The following is a 20134-nucleotide window of genomic DNA, read 5'->3' on the forward strand; positions in this document are numbered from 1 at the left end:
CAGGATTTCCTTCTTTTTTGTGGATGAATAATATTCCATTGTGTGTGTGTGTGTGTGTGTAGCATTTTGTTTATCCATTCATCTATCAGTGGACACTTAGGTTGTTTCCATGTCCATTGTCCATTGTGAATAATGTTCATTCACAATTGTGAATAATGTTGCAGTGAACATGGGGGTGCAAATATCTTCTTGAATTAGTGTCTTCATTTCCCTCAGATAAATACCTAGAAGTGGAGTTACAGGATCATATGGTAGTTATATTTTTAATTTTTTGAGGAACCTCCATACTGTTTTCCGTAGTGTTTGCACCAATTTACATTCCCACCAACAGTCCACAGGGGTTCCCTTTTCTCCACTTTCTTATCAACACTTGGTATTTCTTGTCCTTTTGATAAAAGCCATTCTAACAGGTATGAGATGTATCTCATTGTGGTAAGCATTTCCCTGGTGATAAGTGATGTTGAGTACCTTTTCCTGTACTTGTTAGCCGTCCATATGTCTTCATTGTAAAAAATGTCTGTTCAGAGCCTCTGCCCATTTTTAAATTAGATTGTTCTTTTGATATTGAATTACATGAATTTTTATGTGTTTTGGATATTAATCCCTTATCAGGGATATGATCTGTAAATATTTTCTCCCATTCCATAGGTTGCCTTTTCATTTAGTTGATGGTTTCCTTTGCTGTGCAGAAGCTTTTTAGCTTGATGTAATCCCACTTGTTTATTTTTTACTTTTGTTGCCTTTGCTTTTGATGTCAAATCCAGGATGTTTCTAATAGCTAAAGATGTGAAAACCCTCTATACTTTTCACTAGTGGCTTACTTATGTATCTTTAACAAAGGAACCTTAAAAATGTTAAGGAGGACAAATTACAAAGAATTTTATGTGACTTGAGTATTTAGGATAGATAGATAAAAATAGTTATGTTTTCATTTTTCATATATTTTCATATTCATAAGAATGGTAATGTTACTTTTCAAAAAATATGTACAAGATTTCCTTTCAACAACTTTTCTAAGTATCTGCATTCTTTTTTGGAGGCAGAGTTTTATAATGTTTATGTTTACTAGACACTCATATGCAGCTACAGGAGCTATCAGTGAATTAGAGCCAAAAATAAGCCCGTCTGTGGGGAATTGGCAAGTGAAAAAGTGTCAAGAAAGTAGGATAAAAGAAGTACATTAGTTAAGTAAAGTTTGGTATGTCCACACAATGAAAGACTGTACAGCCATTAACGTATTATGCATTGTGATATTGACATGGAAGGATATGCTCTCTGTATTGTTAAGTGTAAAAGATCACCAAACTACATGTATAATATGATATATTTTAAGTGTCTGTGTCTGTGTGTGTATACCTTGTATGTATGTATGTATATTTACTATATACATATATTTATTTAATATTACTATGTATATTTACGTATAGAAAAAAATCTGGAACGGTAACCAGTAAATGTTAACAATGGTTGTTTTTAGGTAGTGGAATTTAGAGGCAGTTTTTCATTTTCTTCTTCATAATTTATTAAATTATATGAATGTTTTATAATGAGCATGTATTATTTTGATAATAAGAGACAATAAAGATATTTTATTTGGGAGGAAAATACCTAATTATTGTAATATACCTTCCCTTTCTGCTCTAGGCTTCATGCCCTAGTTGTATCAGAATTAAATGGATTGTCAGGGAAGGTTGGAAAGTCTAAAAAAAGGAGGAATGGGAGAAATCAAAGTATAATTTCTAGAAATGAAGGTGTATTTTCTCCCTGACTGGAAACAATAGTAATGAGAACCATCTCTAATTGGCATTTATGTGGCACAGGATCAGATATTATACTTTTGCTGGAGAGAGGGTCTGCAACAGAGGGTGAAAATACTGCTATTGCTTGTACTACTAGATGATACTTACTGAGCGCTCACTACACACCAGGCACCATCCTAAACACTTCACGTAGTAACTCATTAATCCTCATTGTAGTCCTGGTATTATCCTTGCTTTATAGATGAGGCACAGAGAGAGTATTAGTATGCCTCTACTTTCTGCCCTGGGTTTTGAAGTTCCTAGATCTTACTAGAACTATGAGAACTTGCCCAAGGGAGGTGGCATAGCTAGCAATGCTGTAGCCCGGATTCAAACCCAGGCACTCTAGGCCAGAGACACCATTCTTAACCACTAAACTGTACAGCATTTTTAATTTGATTTCATTGGATCGTCATCTGTAGAGAATTTGATACAACCTTGTCACTAAAGCCATCTTAGGATTTGCAAAGGACAATATAGAGATAATTTTGTTAGTACTGAGTTCTTAAGACAGTATATATCATGATAGGATTTTGCACTTTTTAAATATTATTACACAAGTTAGGGTTATACTTTAAGTATACAATTGTTGGTATATACTCACACAAACCCATTTTCCAATGTAGTCTTAGAAGATGATTCCATTGTCATAAACTTATGTATATATGTTTTTAAGTTTATATATACAAGTTTATATGAGATATATTGATATATATATCATAGAAGAGGAGAAAGGTTATAAATCAAGAACTTAGTATTATTGTTTTTTGTACCAATATTGTATTGTCTTGCATTAATAATTCTAACAGTATTTACAAAAGGAAGCTACCAAATTTTACTGTTGGTTGTCACATCCTAAATGCAGCTATGGCTTGTTTTCTGTAGTGTATATGTTTAACCAGATCAACATTTTTTCACCAGAAAGGCCATAATGAAAGGAGAGGAGAGGGAAGAGTTGGTAGAGATGGAATAAATAGAACAAACTCAAATAATTTCTCTTTGTATAATTAAAATGTAGTGTTATAATTCTCATTGAAAAATTAGGAAGTTAGTGGAAAGATTTAAGAAACATTTAACAACTAACCTCATTTCCGCTTCAGAAAAGCCATTTCCTCTCTCGATTTACCATTATGGTGTGAGCCACGTGAGAAACTTTAGTATTCAATTTTCATATGAATTTTTTTGTTGATGAATGTTTTCAATAATCAAATGTAATTAAAGTGGAACAGAAGGCATGTGCAAAACAAAAGTATCCAGCTTTAGGAAATGGCTGGCATGTATAACACCTAGATTTTCTTAAATCTATATATACTTAATAACTTAATTATGTATTTAGGTCCTTAAACAAACTTAAATTTTCTTTCAAAATGAGTACTCTATTGAAATGATTTTCTTTTCTGTTTTATGTCTCTAAGAGGTCAGATGGTATTAGATTTTACTAACCTGGAAAATTATATTGGCTGTTTTTATTTTAGGACTTCATTAATTGATGGTAAATATTCATTTTATATAAAAATTAAGTTGTAATAAATAGTTTGGACTTCAGTACAGCTTTTTGACCTTTCCAATAATAGGTATTTATAATTAGCAGGCTTATAGTAAGGTCAACAAAACCGGATCCAATGACAATTTAAAATCAAACCATTTACAAATACAAGGTCATATTTTATTCCCCTCCTTGTTTCCACAGTGCATTGCACATAATACATACCCAGTAAATGTTATTAATTGAAGGAGTGAAGGAATGAATGAGTAGACAAATGGGAAATGTTAACTTCTGTCCCAAGAGTCATCTAAACTATTAATTGGAAGAGCTAATTTTATTTCTAGAAAACCAAGACTAGGGAAGTGTTGAACTGCCCTTCATTTCATGATAGATGATATGAAAAAGGTAAAGGAATGAAGGGGATTCTCTCTCTGCTAATAACAACATATTTAAACTGCTAATGAGAACTTTGCAGTGCCTTTTTAAAGTAATTTAATTTTCATTAAGACTGAGGAGACGGTGCCAAAAATACCAAGAACTTTATTCATTTTTAAAAATGTAACTCAGAGTTTGCCAGAAATACGTGTCAGGTCTATTTTTACCTAGCTTTTAATCCCCTTTGCCTTAATGGAGACAGATCTTTTGAAATATTTTTCTCATTGGATATTTATGAACAGATACTAGAGAAATTACTGTTTCCTCCTTCTCTTCTTTCAGGTCCATTTGATGGAGAAATACACTTAGTGTTATGAGGCCACCAAAGAAACACATTTAATAGCAGCATTTGTTTTTCTGCCTAATGGTGTAAAACATTTCACGTAATATTTTAAAACATAAGTCCAATATAAATGCTAAGTGGGTATTACGGAGATCTTGTGCTGCTTAAATGCAAGTTGGGTTGTTATAATGGTGTCTGTAAGTTAGTAACTGATATTTGGTATTACGTACTGAGAAAAGCACATCTGTAAAAACTGGTGTGTCCTGGTATTCGTGGCAGGATTTGGACTGTCTTTAATCTCCTTTGACTTGTTCATCTTCCTTTAAGGCCATCCATAAAGATGCACTGAGTATCCTTTTCAGCCTTTGGTTAGGATTTGCATCAGTAGTCATAAACCTGCTCTCCGGACAAAGACACCCTTTCCTTTGAAGTAATTGCTCAAGCTTTTCAAAGCAGTCCAAGAAGTCTATCCTCTTTCTCTTTTTATTTTTCTTTAAGAAGAGTTTGAAGTGTAGCCCCTTAAACTAGCAGCAAGATAAATTTTTCTCTTCAGCTTTATTGAAAGCCATGACGATTTTTCAAGCAGTAAGACTTTAAAAGGTTCTTAAGAGAATGTGTTCTGCTTTATGATCTAGCTTTTGGTAGATCCTACTATCTCAGAAAGCAAAAGTAAAGACTTTTTGTATCCATTAACTACTGCAAATTTTTATCAAAGAATTAACCTGATATTTTTCAAAAGACTTTTCCCCCTGCTCCTTACTCAGTTTAGAGACTTCAATGAGAGATGGCCATAGCTTTGGGGTCTTTGAAAAAGTAATACATGGCCAGTATTGTCTTATTTGAGCTGATTTCCCCCCTAGGTATTAACTCTGTGGGTTGACAGGTAGTTGGGAGGGGCAGATTTAGATGGGTGCTGCAGTCAGAATGTTATATGGTTCCCAGATTTTGTTTCTAGGCTTTGCAAACAAATATACACAGACACATATGTATATCGTTATTGGTATGTGGGATGTTATTGCTGTGTTGCAGGATGATGTATAAGGGTGTAACTATGGAGAAATAAATAGATTCTGTGAGCCACATATGAAGCCTGTGTTCCGCCTCCCATCAACTCTTCTACCCTTCATAATTTCATTCCAAAGGGTTTCCCAAAATATCTGTTGAACTTATTAGTTTGGACCTGTTGGATTTAAATCCCATATCATAGAATTCTGTTTTCTGTAGTGAACTTTTAATACATAAAACATTTGGTTTATTGAAACTTATAAAAATCCAAGTATTTATTTTGAACAGATTTTTTAATGAGAAAATGTAAAGAACACCCAATCTGCACTGCATATAATAAAGGGAATACAAACTTTAGTCTTTAAACAAGACTGGAAATGGCTTTTCTTAGAGGAAATGATATCTCTCCTCATATTGTTGTATGTGGATTTTTAGAGGCCATTAATGTGCGTTTCCTAAAGGGGAGGAAAGTTCAGTAGCAGGGTCTTTTTTACTAGAAATCTAGTGAGTGAGTGTGAAACCAGTTACCTGAGTAGAACCCAATGATCATAAGTTTACCCTTATGCTTTCAATTTGGTTTTTTCTCTTTCCTTTCCTTTCCTTCCCTTCCCTTTCCTTTCCTTTCTGCTTTCTCCTTTTTCCCCCCCATATTTCCTGAATTGTCTAACCTGCTTCCTGGTTTAGAAAACATTTTGCCAAACTTTGAAGGCAGAGTCCTAGCATTGAACAGGCCTTTATTTAGAGATCAGGCCCTAGGAAAAGGAAAATCTCTTTTCAGTTTTGAAATTACACAGCATGTACATGTGTCTTCTGATTTGTGGAGGGGCAAATGATTGGCACAGTGTAGATTATTGGAAAATATTATTTTGTAAGTAAAGCATACTTATAAAAATCTTAATTATGAGTTTACAAAAAGAATGCTTATATCTTAATTCACTTTATGGGGTAAATTGTGAGGCTTCCTAAACTCTAACTGTATAGTCATAGAAAATTCTCAGTATTTCAACTGTTTCACATTAAAGAAAGAAATCCAGTTGACAGCAATCTTCTCACTTCCTCCCCATGTCCCTGAGAAAATATTCTTAGATCTAGAAAACAAAAAATTAGCATTGGCATGCTTAAGTGACAACGTCCTCTGTGTCCCCACTATCCATCTGTCCTTCGTTTACTTTAGCTTACACTTAGATTGCTTTCAGTTGTCATCAGTTTTCCTTCAGACCCTCATTTTCCACTGAGGAATTCCAAGACAATTCAAGTTAAAACACAAATCTTGTCCCCCATAAAATGGTACCTTATGAAAACAAAAAAGGAACAATCACACTGAAAATATATTCCTTAGATCTTAATGATTTTAATTCTTGATTTTAAAAAAGTTGCCAACAGGTATAACTAGACATTTCAAAAATAACATTGTATGGTATTTTCGTGGAATATAGAGCATCTTGGGATGGGGGATGGGGGGACCATGAATCGGGGCTGAAGTATTGGTAACTTTTAAAAATATTTCTATTTTTTGTGGCAAGACTTATCTCCAGCAGAAAGTTAAGTAGTTCAGATAGGTTTGTAATATTTGCTTCTTTTCTTAACAAATTTACCAAATTTATATGCTTTTTAAGGGAAAAAAATAGCTGCTATTGTAACAAATGCTTTCTGGTTTGGAAAATATCAAGTAAACTTTGTATTTAAGGTGGGTTTCTCTCCCCAAAGAAGTTTTAAAAGTGAATCAAATGAAACCAAGCCCCTTGTTCTACTTACCCCCTGGCCTTTTACTGTGCCATTTGAGGTCTCCCTTGGTCACCAAGCATGCAAGCCAGTTTCCGAGTCTGACTGCACATAGCACGGCCAACGTGGAACAGAGTTTGATATGATGCCTTTTCACCCACGTCTCACTCAGAAGTACCTAGAGTCACCAAGAGTGAGGAAGGACACTGTGGGGACACCGCTGTGCATCACGCACTCCAATAAACACATTGTAATAATTATGTGAGACGACCAGACATGAAGTAACTGCAGGCTCTGGAGGCAGCGGGGCCAGAAGCACAGAAACCAGGCCCTGTCTTCACAGTAGAGGCCCTCTCCTGGTCTCCGCATTCAATAAACCCTACTTTCCTTCTTCCCCTCCCCACCCCCCAGGAAAACATAGGCATGTACAGAAATTTGCATGACATTTCAAAGAACACATTGACCATCATAAAAACCACTAGTTAATTTCTGTGACCAGCAGCATTTGCCTTTCCAAGGACAGTGGGTTTCTGCTGCATTTTCCCTGATCTGCCAGATCTCTCTCCTCAGGGTAGGTGACTGTTCCAAGGATAGCCAAGGGTATGGGGTTAGGGTGACAAGTTCTTCTTTCCCACAGAGTTCCGCAGCTGGTAGTAGTGACCTGTTTTCTGGGCACAGTTGCCCCTGTGGATCACACAGTGTCATTTGTCAATCTTACTATAAAAGCAGTCCTAATCAAGGAAATCTCAGAGTGCTGACAGGGTCCTGCTCACTGGTCCACTTCATGAAGGCGTTTTGTGTCCTTGTCCCCAGAGACTATAAAAGTAGAGGACTAGTTTGTCTGCAAATAGTATTCTGCAGGCTAAATATGGAATTCAGTTTCTCCTGTGGCTTGGCACGAAGCACGGCACAGATGGAGCCCGTGGCGCCGGCCCCTGGTGGGGTGCCTCCACAGCCAACCACAGTTTTCCTTTTAGTTTGGGACTGAGGCACAGGATGACTTCTTCTACCTGTGAAGACGTTTTGAAACATCTTCCATTATTTGCATAGTCCTTTTCTGTCCCACCTTCACCCTCCTCCCCTAATGTTCAGTCACTGTCAGTAGAATTACATTTAATATTAATAGTTTTACTCCCCCTCTGTTCTTTGAATGAACCATGGAGAAATATACTCTGTAAGATTTTATATCAGGATAACACATAAGCTTGGGAAAGACAATAGGTATTTAAGAGAGGGGCTGCCTTGAGTATCATGAATCCTAGTTCAGACCATCTTCATCCTGACAGGGGTCTCACTGGCGCAGAGGAGGGCTGGGTGAGGGGGGAGAGGAGGAGGCCGCCTTTCTTTGAAATGTGAATTAAGCCACAGTCCCTACCTTTATAATCATCCATCCAAAAATCATTTAATCAAAGGACTCATATTTGTATTTGCAAAGTATCTGAGGCAGTTTATAATACAGATTTTGTCTTATTTTTGTTCTGTTTTAAACTATTGTTGCTTGATAATCACGTAAGGCTTAGAAATTCAGCAACATGTGTTCCTCAAACTATAGCAGATAGTTTGCATCTATTCCTAAAATAGGATTTGGGGACAAATTCCCAAACTATAAATTAAAGATTTAAGCATTATGGGAATCAGGAACAAATGATTGATGATTTAATCTGAGTAGAGGGAGGTCATCCCCTGCATGAACTTGAATTGATTTGTTCGTTTAATCTTTCTTTCCTTAAGGTGAGACCACCACTCCTCGGGCCATCTTGACAGGCCATGACTCTGAGATCACCTGTGCTGCCGTCTGCGCTGAGCTCGGCCTCGTGTTAAGTGGTTCTAAAGGTAAATCTGTGGGGCCTTCAAAAAATTGATGCATTTTTTTTGGTGTCTTCTAATAACAAATTACCAAAGGTGAATTTGGTGCCTTTTTCTCTAAAGCTGTGCTGTGACAGTGACTGTTAGCTCCATGGGACTGTTCACATGAACTGAAACGAAATAAAATTTAAAATTCAGTTCCCTGGTGGCACTAGCCACATTGCAGGGGCTCAGTATGCACCTACGACTAGTGGCTACCGTATTGGACAGCCCAGAAAGGGAACATTTCCATCACTGTGGGAAGTCCTGTTTCACAGCATTGCTCTGAAGAGTGAGGCGAGAACAAGGACAGTCTTAGTGTATTTGTTTATCCTTCTGGACTCTGGGCTGGGTTCCACCTCATACCTGAACGGAAACTCCTGACCCCGTCTGCTTTACTTTCCAAATCTCTGAACTAGGCAGGGGCCAGGATGGCACTGAGAACGGGGTGGAAAGATTCTTCAGCTGGTTGGCCTGGAGGTCTGTCCCATAGCATCGTCACATATTTAGGCCAAAGATATTCAGCAAGCTTTCTAAGAGCGCACACAACAAATCAGGATCTGACCAGGAGCCGAGCTGTTTCCAATTCATTGCTTATTCAGCTGTAATAGTCTATTCATCTCTCTGTCTCTCTGCCCTGAACTGAGCTCTGAACACAAAAAAGTACTGTAATCACATATCTCTTAGGCTTATCTGAGGGAGAAGCGTAGAGTTTTTGAGTCACCTTATCTGTGTCTTGAACTATAATACTTTGTCTAGCTAACGAGACTTATTAAAGAGTCAAATGTTGGTGTTTAAAAATTTAGTTGGTCAAAACAATGAAATAGTAACAATGATAGCAAGAATTCTGTAACTACTGGATTTTTTTCCCTTATACCCAATGATTTCATTTATTCTGAGCTAACATGAGTTCCTGGACTGTATGTGATCCAAACTGGACATGTAAAATGAACCTATCATATTACAGGCTGTCCTCACTTTGCATGGTGGTACAGCACCATAAAAATGACCATGCAAGATGAAACCATGCAAAGATATTAAAAATCAATAATTTCAATGGGAAATATTATGAAAAATAATGGGAAAATTTATGATTGTTCCATGGCCTTTAAAAATTTTTATCAAAACATTAAAAATTCTCTTGTTCACTTTTATACACATATGCATACATACACATATGTATGGACATGAAAAAAATAGTAAAACTCACATTTAGTACACTAATTTAAAACATTAGAAACATTAAGAATGAAAGTATTTTAATTCTTTGTGAAAAAATACATCAAGAGTACTTGGAAAGTGCTTGCCCCCTTCTCTCTGTGTAACTTAAGGTAAGGAGTGAGAATCGTCTCTGTGCCTTGACCAGCTGATCCTAAGTTTGGATCAGCTTCCAACATTTTATCTTCTGTGCTTTCAGTGTCATGAAATATCTCCTAGGTTTCCTTTAATGTGGAGATTTTTGCTGACATCACTTCTGGGACATCCTCATGTTTGTTACAGCACTTTCCATAAGTTTTACAGAACTTATGTCAGTAAGATCACCTTCACTCACTTCCTCTGGCTGCATCTATAGCGATGTCAACACTCCCACGGTCAGCTCTACCTTCTATAACTCCGTTTATGTTGGCTTCCAATTTTACTTTCAGCTTTGTCACTTCTCATTTCCTTACTTCAGATCCATCTTTGTTGGCCACTACCCTCTTTTTTTTTTTTTTTTTTTAATTGAATTGTATACTTTATTTTTTAAACTAATTAATTTATTTTTGTTTTTGGCTGTTTTGTGTCTTGTTGCATGCAGGCTTTCTCTAGTTGAGGCGAGCAGGGGTTACTCTTCGTTGTGGTGTGGGGGCTTCTCATTGTGGTTGCTTCTCTTGTTGCGGAGCACGAGCTCTAGGTGCGCAGGATTCAGTAGATGTGGCACGTGGGCTCAGTAATTGTGGCGCATGGGCTTAGTTGCTCCGCAGCACGTGGGATCTTCCCGGACCAGGGCTCGAACCTGTGTCCCCTACATTGGCAGGCGGATTCTTAACCACTGCGCCACCAGGGAAGTCCCCACTTCCCTGTTTTGATTATCCATTTTTGTAAAATGTCATACAGTTCCATCCCTGGGAGACAAGGAGGCAACACAACTACAGAGTTTGCTGTCTGTGCATGAGCTGAGTCACAGACATGCAGTGACCATTCACTAACAGACTTTGAAAGAAGTAATGGGGTTGGTCACCCATCATGATGCACACCTGTTATTTATAGTGATTTGTGGACTGACAAGCTGACCATGAAGTGTGTACCTTATGCAGTTCCTGTGATAACTGAAATCTGAACTGTGGCATTGAGGGACTGGGGTCATTTAGAGTGACAACTGAAATTCATGCATGCTGGAACTGTGCAGAGCAAAGACTGCCTTATGTATTTATGTCGAGAACACTAAAAACCTATCAACTCCCTGAGTGGTCAAGAAGAAGCCAAGAGACACGTTTTAATGGTCATGTGGGGAACACGTGATGATTCCATGTAGCCACGAGAAATTTAGCCCGGAGGGGAGCAGGGCATATAGTCTAATTACCCCTTTTGTCCAACTCACCACACAAGCAGTTTGGGTTACCTGCTCCTCTTTTGCTTTTCATGTAGCAGGCACTCAGTAAAGATGCAGTTTCTCCATCCTCCTCAAGCATCTCAGCCTGGAGGTCAGCCCGGAGAGTGGGGAGTGGTGGATGCAAGCTGCTTGGTTTAGGGGACAGCAGGGGGGCAGACTTGTTTGCCAAGGAGAAGTGGCAGAAGGATCTCTGTATGAATTTCCCCGGGGGCTGGGGGGTGAGGAGGTGGACTACCAGGGACCTTCTTTCATTGCAAAGTAGCAAGCAGTGGGAGGGAAGATGTTTTAGGCCTTCCGAAGTTGCCTTAATGAGTTCTCGCCACACAGGCCCCAATGCTGCTACCTTCGGGACCCTGTGTGCCTTACAGCAGCCGGTGTTTAACTGAGGCCCAGCCTTCCTGGAAGCTCTTCTAGGATTTGTAATTTGTCCTGTTCCTTTCTGAATTCCTCCTGTTTTTATCATCCCTTGGCATAATGAATTTCATAAAGTAACTTCCCGTCTCTTGAGAAGTGAACTTGAACATGTATGACTCGGCTTTCTTCTTTCCCAAGTGGAAGGTGAGATTTAGCCAGCATGCAGATTTTACAAAATAACTGATATCTAAGATATAATTTTTTAAGGCTTTCTACAACTGTGATATGGTACTGGCATCCTGTTTCAACGGTGCTCAAGATTCAGGTCACATTTGTCTGTTCTTATTCAAAAACTTCATTTTGCCTTTTGTTTCTCCTGTTTTCTCAGAAGGACCATGTCTCATACATTCCATGAATGGAGACTTGTTAAGGACTTTGGAGGGTCCTGAAAACTGCCTGAAACCAAAACTCATTCAGGCTTCCAGAGAGGGTCACTGTGTCATATTCTATGAAAATGGCTTCTTCTGTACATTCAGTGTGAATGGAAAACTCCAGGCCACCATGGAAACAGATGATAACATAAGGGTAAGTGTACCTTACAGACTTTTCAACATTCTATGTTTTTACCTCAAAGTGTAAAGGCGAGTGAGGAGGGAGAGGGTTCGCCAAAGAAACCTCTGTGTTTCGTCACCAAGGGCCTCTTTTCCACCCCAAAAGAAAATCATCAGGTAGCACTTGGACAGGGCTTATCTCCTCCCCAGAGCACAGCCCGTCCCAGCCCTGCCAACTGTACCGCTCAGCCCGAGGTCACTAAGTGAAGCCGGGGATGCTCCTTCAGCCATCCTGGGTGGCTTTCAGTGGCACTGCTCGTTTTTTTGTTGTTTTTGGTTTGTTTATCTAAGAAAGTTAACTGCATAGTGTTGTTTTCTGGGTATCTAAGCTAAAATAGTGCAATAGAGTACCCCTAAAACCGGCTCTCTTTACACTCGAACAGGCTGATGGCGGGAGTGGTAGGGATGATGATGATTTAGGATTAGCATCTAATTGCAGATTTTACTTCTTTGTGGATAACAAGACCCAAACTCACCAAGTTAAGGAAGTTGTGCTTCAAATTATGATGTGAATCAGGCAAACGTTTTTCACTTTTGGTATACAAGAGGTGGTAGTGCTGGTGGACCTTCCAGGGTCTTCTTTCATTTTCAGGACAGGGCTCCATAAGTATTAGAGGTTGAAGAAAAGAGTAAGGACTACTCTCGGAGAGGCTATTTTTTTTTTCTTTTCTTTTTTTTAATATTTATTTTATTCACTTATTTTCTTTATTTTGGGGGCTGCATCGGGTCTTAGTTGCAGCACATAGGATCTTCGTTGCGGGATCTTTCATTGCAGCACACGGGCTTTCTTTCTCTAGTTGTGGTGTGAAGGTTTTTTTTCTCTCTTGTTGAGGCGTGCGGGCTTAGTTGCCCCGCGGTATGTGGGATCCTAGTTCCCCGACCAGGGGTTGAACCCGCGTCCCCTGCATTGGAAGATGGATTCTTTACTACTGGACCAGCAGGGAAGTCCCTGAGGCTATTTTTTCAAGGTCCTTCTTTTCTCACCTCCGAACTCCTTGGTGCAGGTTAAGGTAAAATGAAACTGGCGTTCCCATCATTTCCCGCGATGGGGTTGGAGGGGCATGTGAACTGAGTACAGTGAAGGGACCCAGGATGTATTGGGGGTGAAAAGAAGGTTGCAGAGGCCTCAGCCTCTGAGTGTGGTTTAAGCTAGTTCTGGCCACTATGCTTATTGTTACCCCTGACCTGGGGCGACTTAGGTGACATAAATTCTCCCAGTTTCCCGGATCTAGTCTGATCACCCCCTTCTCTCACATAAATATTGGGGTCAAGAAGTATTAAGGAACAGAGGCCCTGAATATAGATTACACTGATCAGACTAAGGGCACTTGCTGCTTCTGGATCCTAGGATGATTTCTTAATTCAGTAAATGGCTTTCTTCTCTCTCCCATTCTCTCTGTGAGTTTTCTCCAGTGCATTTTGACCGCCTCTGCCACGAAGGCTGCATACAGAGATGCTCACACTCTGCTTTTATTTTTCCCTCCCTTCATTTAAACCAAGTACACATTAGAGGATTTTCCTTTCCTCTTTTCTTTACGATAATAATGTTGATAATCTGTCACTTTGAGTTGCGATTATATTGTTAGCTACACTAATAAATCTGTAAAGTAATTTGAAATCCCTTGCTGGCTAAAACAATTTCTGTGGCATTTCAGTTAGTACCAAAGGCTCTGGGAAGTTCCTCAAGGCAGCAGTCGGAGGCTTTCTGCAGACTGTTCGTACACACATGCTTTTCCTCTCTGCCCTATGGCCGTTGTTTTTTTCCCTCTGTAATATTTCCCACTGGATTTTAGGCTTAAACAATCCATCGCCTTTTCCCCAGCACGCCTGCACTTTATCATACTAACTTGTAAGTGGCAACTGTGTGATTAAAGTGAGCTTGCCTAAAATGAGCATGGCCCGTGCCCGGCTCCAGAGACCCACACTTTCACAGCTAACTGCCTGGGGAAGGGTGGAAGGAAATCACAGGCTTGGACTAAGAGACATCACAGAACAAAAATCTCCACCTCCGTCCTGCAGTCTGAGCCTGTATAAGGAAAGGAGACCATGGAAACAAATTAGTCATTAGCTCAGACCAGAAATGAAGTTTCTTTGAAATAGCAAGAACCCTGCAGGCAGGTGGCCTGGGGAACCTCTGCACTAATCAAGGCCTCCCACCTGTTTTTATTTAGATGCCAGATTGTGCAGTGGCATTTGGTTAACATATCAGAGCACATCAACTAGGCAATGTTTAGATGTCTTAATGAATAACTTAAATTTAAGTGGGCAGCCTGTACAGAGCAGCAAAGTTATGTTATCCTAAACAAAGGATCACCCCCATTTCACCGATAGGAACTCATTTATTTTGTTTTCCTGGGGAAGCTGTGTCTTAGGATATGATTGTCGCCAGCAGACTGCTGTGGCCTGCTGGTACCTCCTGGAAACTGGTGCAGCTACGGTGTTGTTCGAGCACTCAGGAGTCCAGGGGCTGAGATTCACACGTCCCCAGGGCCCTCCTAAAATCTCTAGTCTCAACCCAACCTGGATTGAGACTGGAGGAGGCATATGAGAATTGAGAACTACGTGAATGCTGGTTTGGGTGGGAGATAGGGTGCTATTCAGGAAATGCTACCCTGGCTGTTATTCTCAGGGAAACTTGACAAGTCCCTCATGAGAAAGGCCAACAAAATATTTTTTAACCTTGGCAGGTACCTGGTTTAATAAAATGTTTTAGGTGCTGATACATGTATAGTCCTAAAAGTCCAGGTTTTATTTATTTCAACACAGGACTAGGAGTAGGGATTCTTTAGGACAAAGAGTTAAAGATTAATGGTTTTAATTTATGTTTTAATATAGCACTTATCCAGTAAAAAGCCTCAAGTATAAAACTCAAGTGAACCACAACCGTAAGGTTAATGGATTTTCATCAGCTGAATTTTATAAGTGTAGCAAATAATTATTTGTTGTAGTCTTCATTGCATTTCCCAGATAAGCCCCTAGAGATTGACGTTTGTGAAATGAATGGGGGAAAAGGATATTGGTTTTTACTTATATTGAAAAATCTTACTATGGGTATTCGGTTAAAATTTAGAGAATGCTTCTTACATGGAAGTGTCTTCCACCCACAGGTTTTGATTTCTTAGATGTATTTTTGTGTTCTGGAGAATAAGCTGTACTTAAGAGACCTCTGAAAGTTGGCATTTACTTGAATGTGAATTGAATGGCTATGAAACATTTCTATAATTAAAAAAAAAAATTTTGTCAAAGGGTAAAGACTTAAGGCAACTATACTAAAACTCTGAGTACAGAACAGTATAAATATATTTTTCAGAAGGTAGATAGTTTCTTTCTGGCCTACTAGTACAATCTGGATTCCCACATTCACTGTGTCCAGGCGGACATAAGATTACAGGTATTTGCAGTAACTTTTAGAACTCCCAATATCACCCAGCTAAAGAAAGGAAATGTGTATGTTAATAAACCGGGAAAAGAAGGTTTGGAGGGAAGGGGGCAGGAGGAGAGGAAGGGGCAGTAAGATCTGCTCCTCAAGTAGGGAGGGACCTTTTATATCAGGAGCTGGCACACTTTCTCTGTTAAAAAAAAAAAAAAAAAAAAGCCAGAAATGAATGGATGTGCCTTTGTTCCAGTAACGCTTATTTATGGGCACTGAAATTTGGAATTCATATAATTTTCACGTCATGAAATATTCTTTTGATTTTTTTTTCAACCATGAAAAAAATGTAAAAAGTCATACAAAAACAGGCAGTGGCCTGCCTTTGGTAGGTTTGACAGGACTGAAGAGCAAATGACGTGTCTGTACGTTGAGTTCAGCACTGGCAGGAAGCAGTCAGTCCTGGGGCAAGAAGAAAATGCTTAAACTGGGTTTAATCACCCTGGGAGTCACGGTTCCCTACCAAGTTGTCTTCCCACCTGCTGTAAGCTTCCAGCAGGCCTAGTGAAGGTACTCAAGCTGTAGGTGGTCTCCTGTGGGGCTGAGCCCCACAGGCAGCAGTGTTTTATCAGTGATATGAGGTCAGCTAGCAGTGTCTGCCCAGCCTCGGTACAAAACAGGCTTAGCATGACCAGAGTGCAATGGAGAGATGCCAGGAAGCGCTTCATTTTAGAGTGCTGGTCCCCGTCCACAACACGTACCATTTAATTAGTAGTCATAGAATTGGAAGAGTTTGCCACCTCATCCTTAAAAAGCAAAAATTAAAAACAAAAAAACTCAAAAGCTCAAGCATTGCCTAAGTTTGCCCATTTGACTTTTGAAAAATAGCAAAAGTCTTCTATGACTCATGATTTCCTGAAAACTCCTCAGGAACACATACACACTCTGTCCCTTTGTGCGCTCCAGTAGCCGGCTGGCATCATGTTGAATTAATCAGAGATGCGGGGAGGGCCCAAGTTTTCTGAGAGTCGTGTCTCTACTGAATGTTGCTGTGTCTCACAGGCTATCCAGCTGAGCCGGGACGGGCAGTACCTGCTCACCGGAGGAGACAACGGTGTGGTCATGGTCTGGCAGGTGTCTGACCTCAAGCAGCTCTTCGCCTATCCAGGCTGTGACGCCGGGATCCGGGCCATGGCACTGTCTTACGACCAGAGGTAACACTGGAATCGTGGTCTATACTGGTGGCATTAAAAACTGGCAAGGGAATGTATGTAAATGGGCTGATGGATGGGCTGGGTTGTGAGGGTCACCTGTGCAATCAAAAAAGCTGATGAATATTGGGGTTTCCAAGATACTTTTTAAAAAAGCATGATTTTGTTTGATGGCATTGCCAATCTTGGACAAAGGCTGAATTCTCTAGGAATAGACAGGATTTAAGTAAAAAGGCTCCAATTATATTGCTGTAAAGCTTTATATATTAAAGTACCTTTTTTCTTAAACAAAATTTCATGTGAAATGCCTGTATGTCTGTCCATAATGATGCCATTGAGAAATCTGGCTTATTTCCTAAAACCTTCATTTTGGGGAGATAATCTTTATCTGGCATCTTATTTCCTTTTAATATACAGTCTCTCATTTTATTCTTAACTTCTTTTACTGTGATAACATATACATAAAATTTACCATTTAAACCTTTTTGGGGGGTGCATAATTCAGTGGCATTAAGTATATTCACATTGTTATACAACTATCACCGCTATTCATTTCCAGAACTTTTTCATCATTCCATCTCATAGTGTCCTTTGATGCACAGAAGCCTTTAATTTTGATGAAGTCTCATTTATCTATTTTTTTCTGTTGTTGCCTGTGCTTTCAGTGTATATCCAAGAAATCATTGCAAAATTCAGTGTCATGAAGTGCTTCCTCTATATTTTCTCCTAAGAATTTTATAGTTTTAACTCATATTTAGTTTTTTATCCATTTTGAATTAATGTTTGTTTATATATGATGGTCGTAAGGGTCCAACTTCATTCTTTTGCATGTGGGTATCAGTTTTCTCAGCACTATTTGTTGAAAAGACTGTTCCTATATATGAGAGATTATTTCTGGACTGTCTATTTTATTCTATTGGTCTATATGTCTCGCTCTAAGCCAGTACCACACTGTTTTGATTACTGTAGCTTTACAGTAAGTTTAGAAATCAGGAAGTATGAGACATCCAATTTTGTTGTTCTTTTTTGAGATTGTTTTGGCTAGTCAGGCTCCCTTGAGATTCCACGTGAATTTTAAGATGGGTTTTTTTTTCCTATTTTTGCAAAAAACATTGAGATTCTGATAAGAATTAGGTTGAATCTGTAGATGGCTTTGGCTAATATTGTCATCTTAACAATATTAAGTGTTCCAATCCATGAACACAGGATATCTTTCCAATTATTTATGTTGTCTTTAATTTCTTTCAGCAATATTTTCTGGTTTTCAATATACAAGCCTTTTGCCCCCTTGGTTAAATTTATTCCTGAGCATTTTATTATTTTGTTGTCATTGTTGTTGCTATGATGGAATTGTTCACTGCTTGTATGTAGAAACACAACTTATTTTTTGTATTGTTGATTTTGTATCCTGCAACTTTGCTAATAAGTTCATCAGTTCTAACAGTTTTTTTGTGTGTGGAATCTTTAGGATTTGCTACATAAAGATCATGTCACTTGTAATAGAGGTAATTTTACTTCTTCCTTTCCAATTTAGATGCCTTTTATTTCTTTTCCTTGCCTAACTGCTTTGGCTAGGACTTTTCGTACTATATTGACTAGAAGTGGTGAAAGCAGGTATCCTCATCTTGTTCCCAGTAAGAGGGGGAAAGCTTTCAGTATTCACCATTGAATGTGATGTTAGCTGGGAATTTTTCATAAACGCCCTTTATATCGTGTTGAGGTACTTTCTGTCTGTTCATAGTTTCAGTGTTTTTATCATGAAAGGATGATGAATTTAGTCAAATGTCTTCTCTCATGTGGGTTTTTTTTGTTATTGTTAATTCTGTTGATGTGATATATTACAATTGATGTTTGAATGTTAAACCATCCTTATATTCCAAGAATAAATCCCTCTTGGTCATGGTGTATAATCTTCTTAATATGCTACTGAATTTGGTTTGCTAGTATTTGTTAAAGATTTTTGTATCAGTAATCATAAGGGATATGGTCTTTGATTTCTTTTCTTGTAATGTCTGTTTCACTTTGGTGTCAGGGTGTGTTGGCCTCATTGAACGACTTAAGAAATGTTCTCTTTAGTTTTTTAGAAGCATTTGAGTTGGTGTTAATCCTTCTTTAAATGTTTGATAGAATTCACCAGTGAAGCTCTCTGGTCCAGAGCTTTTCTTATTGAGAGGTTTTTGATTACTGATTCAGTCTCATTACTAGTTATAAGTCTATTCAGATTTTCTATTTCTCCATGATGAAATTTTGGAATAATGTGTGTTTCTAAGAATTTTTCCATTTCATCTAGGTTATCCCATTTGTTGGCATACAGATAGATGTTCCTAGTATTCTCTGATAATCCTCTTTTTATTTCTGTAAAATTGGTAGCAATGTCTCCACTTTATGATTTTAGTAATTTGAGTCTTTTTTTCTTAGTCTAACTAAAAGTTTGTCAATTTTGTTGCCCTTTTCAAAGAAGCAACTTTTGACTTTGTTGATTTTTCTGTTTTTCTATCCCCTATTTCCATTCTAATCTTTATTGTTTCATTCCTTCTGTTACCTTTGGGTTTAGTTTGGAGCTTTTTCTTGTTCTTTAATGTGTAGAATTAGGTTACTGATTGAGATTTTAAGTATCTGTGTTTACAGCTCTGAATTTCCCTTTTAGCACTGGTTTTGCTGCATCCTGTAAGTTTTGGCTGTTGTTTTGTTTTCATTTGTCTTGGTATTTTCTAATTTCCCTGAGATTTTTTTCTTTGACCCATTGGTCAGTTTCTACAAACTGATGAATTTTCCAGTTTTCCTTCTGTTATTGATGTCTAGTTTAATTCTGTTGTGATTAGAAAAAATACTTTGTATGATTTCTATCTTTTTAAAGTGTATTAGGACTTGTGGCCTAATGTATGGTTTATCTTGGAGAATGTTCCATGTGCATTTGAGAAAAATGTGCATTCTGCTGTTGTTGGGTGAATGTTTTTATATGTGTTAGGTCCAATTGGTTTTTAGTATTGTTCAGATCCTCCATTTCCGTATCTTCTTTCTGGTTGTTCTACCCATTACTGAAAGTGGGGTATTGAAGTCTCCAACCATTATTGTAGAACTGTTTATTTTTCTCTTCAATTCTGTCAGCGTTGGTTCCATATATCTTGGGGGTGCTGATTGGTTCATATATGTTTGTAACTGCTATATACGCTTGATGAATTGACCCTTTTATCATTGCTATATAGTGTTCTTCTTTGTCTCTTGTAACATTTTGACTTAAAACCTATTTTATCTGATATTAGTATAGCCACCCCAGCTTTCTTTTCATTATTATTTGCATGGAATATCTTTTTCCATCCTTTCACTTTCAACCTGTTTAGATAACAGTGAGTCTCTGGTAGACAGCACATAGTTTGATCATGTTTTTAATTCATTTTGCCAGTCTCTCTGCCTTTTGAT

The 20134-nt window shown here is 38.3% G+C and overlaps 1 protein-coding gene across 4 annotated transcripts in view; it reads left to right on the forward strand.

Annotated features, from left to right (window-relative positions):
• The window catches only part of LRBA (LPS responsive beige-like anchor protein), a 776641-nt gene that overhangs the window by 754324 nt on the left and 2183 nt on the right, over positions 1-20134 (forward strand). For 3 of the 4 annotated variants that reach the window (XM_061192552.1, XM_061192551.1, XM_061192554.1), the window contains exons 54-56: positions 8462-8563; positions 11911-12107; positions 16566-16717. In XM_061192552.1, coding sequence (XP_061048535.1) covers positions 8462-8563; positions 11911-12107; positions 16566-16717 — 451 coding nt within the window. The remainder of the gene's footprint in view (positions 1-8461; positions 8564-11910; positions 12108-16565; positions 16718-20134) is intronic. The other variant, XM_061192553.1, reaches the window with a different exon arrangement.

Source organism: Eubalaena glacialis, chromosome 5 (genome assembly GCF_028564815.1).
Source record: "Eubalaena glacialis isolate mEubGla1 chromosome 5, mEubGla1.1.hap2.+ XY, whole genome shotgun sequence".
NCBI classification, from domain to species: Eukaryota; Metazoa; Chordata; class Mammalia; order Artiodactyla; family Balaenidae; genus Eubalaena; species Eubalaena glacialis.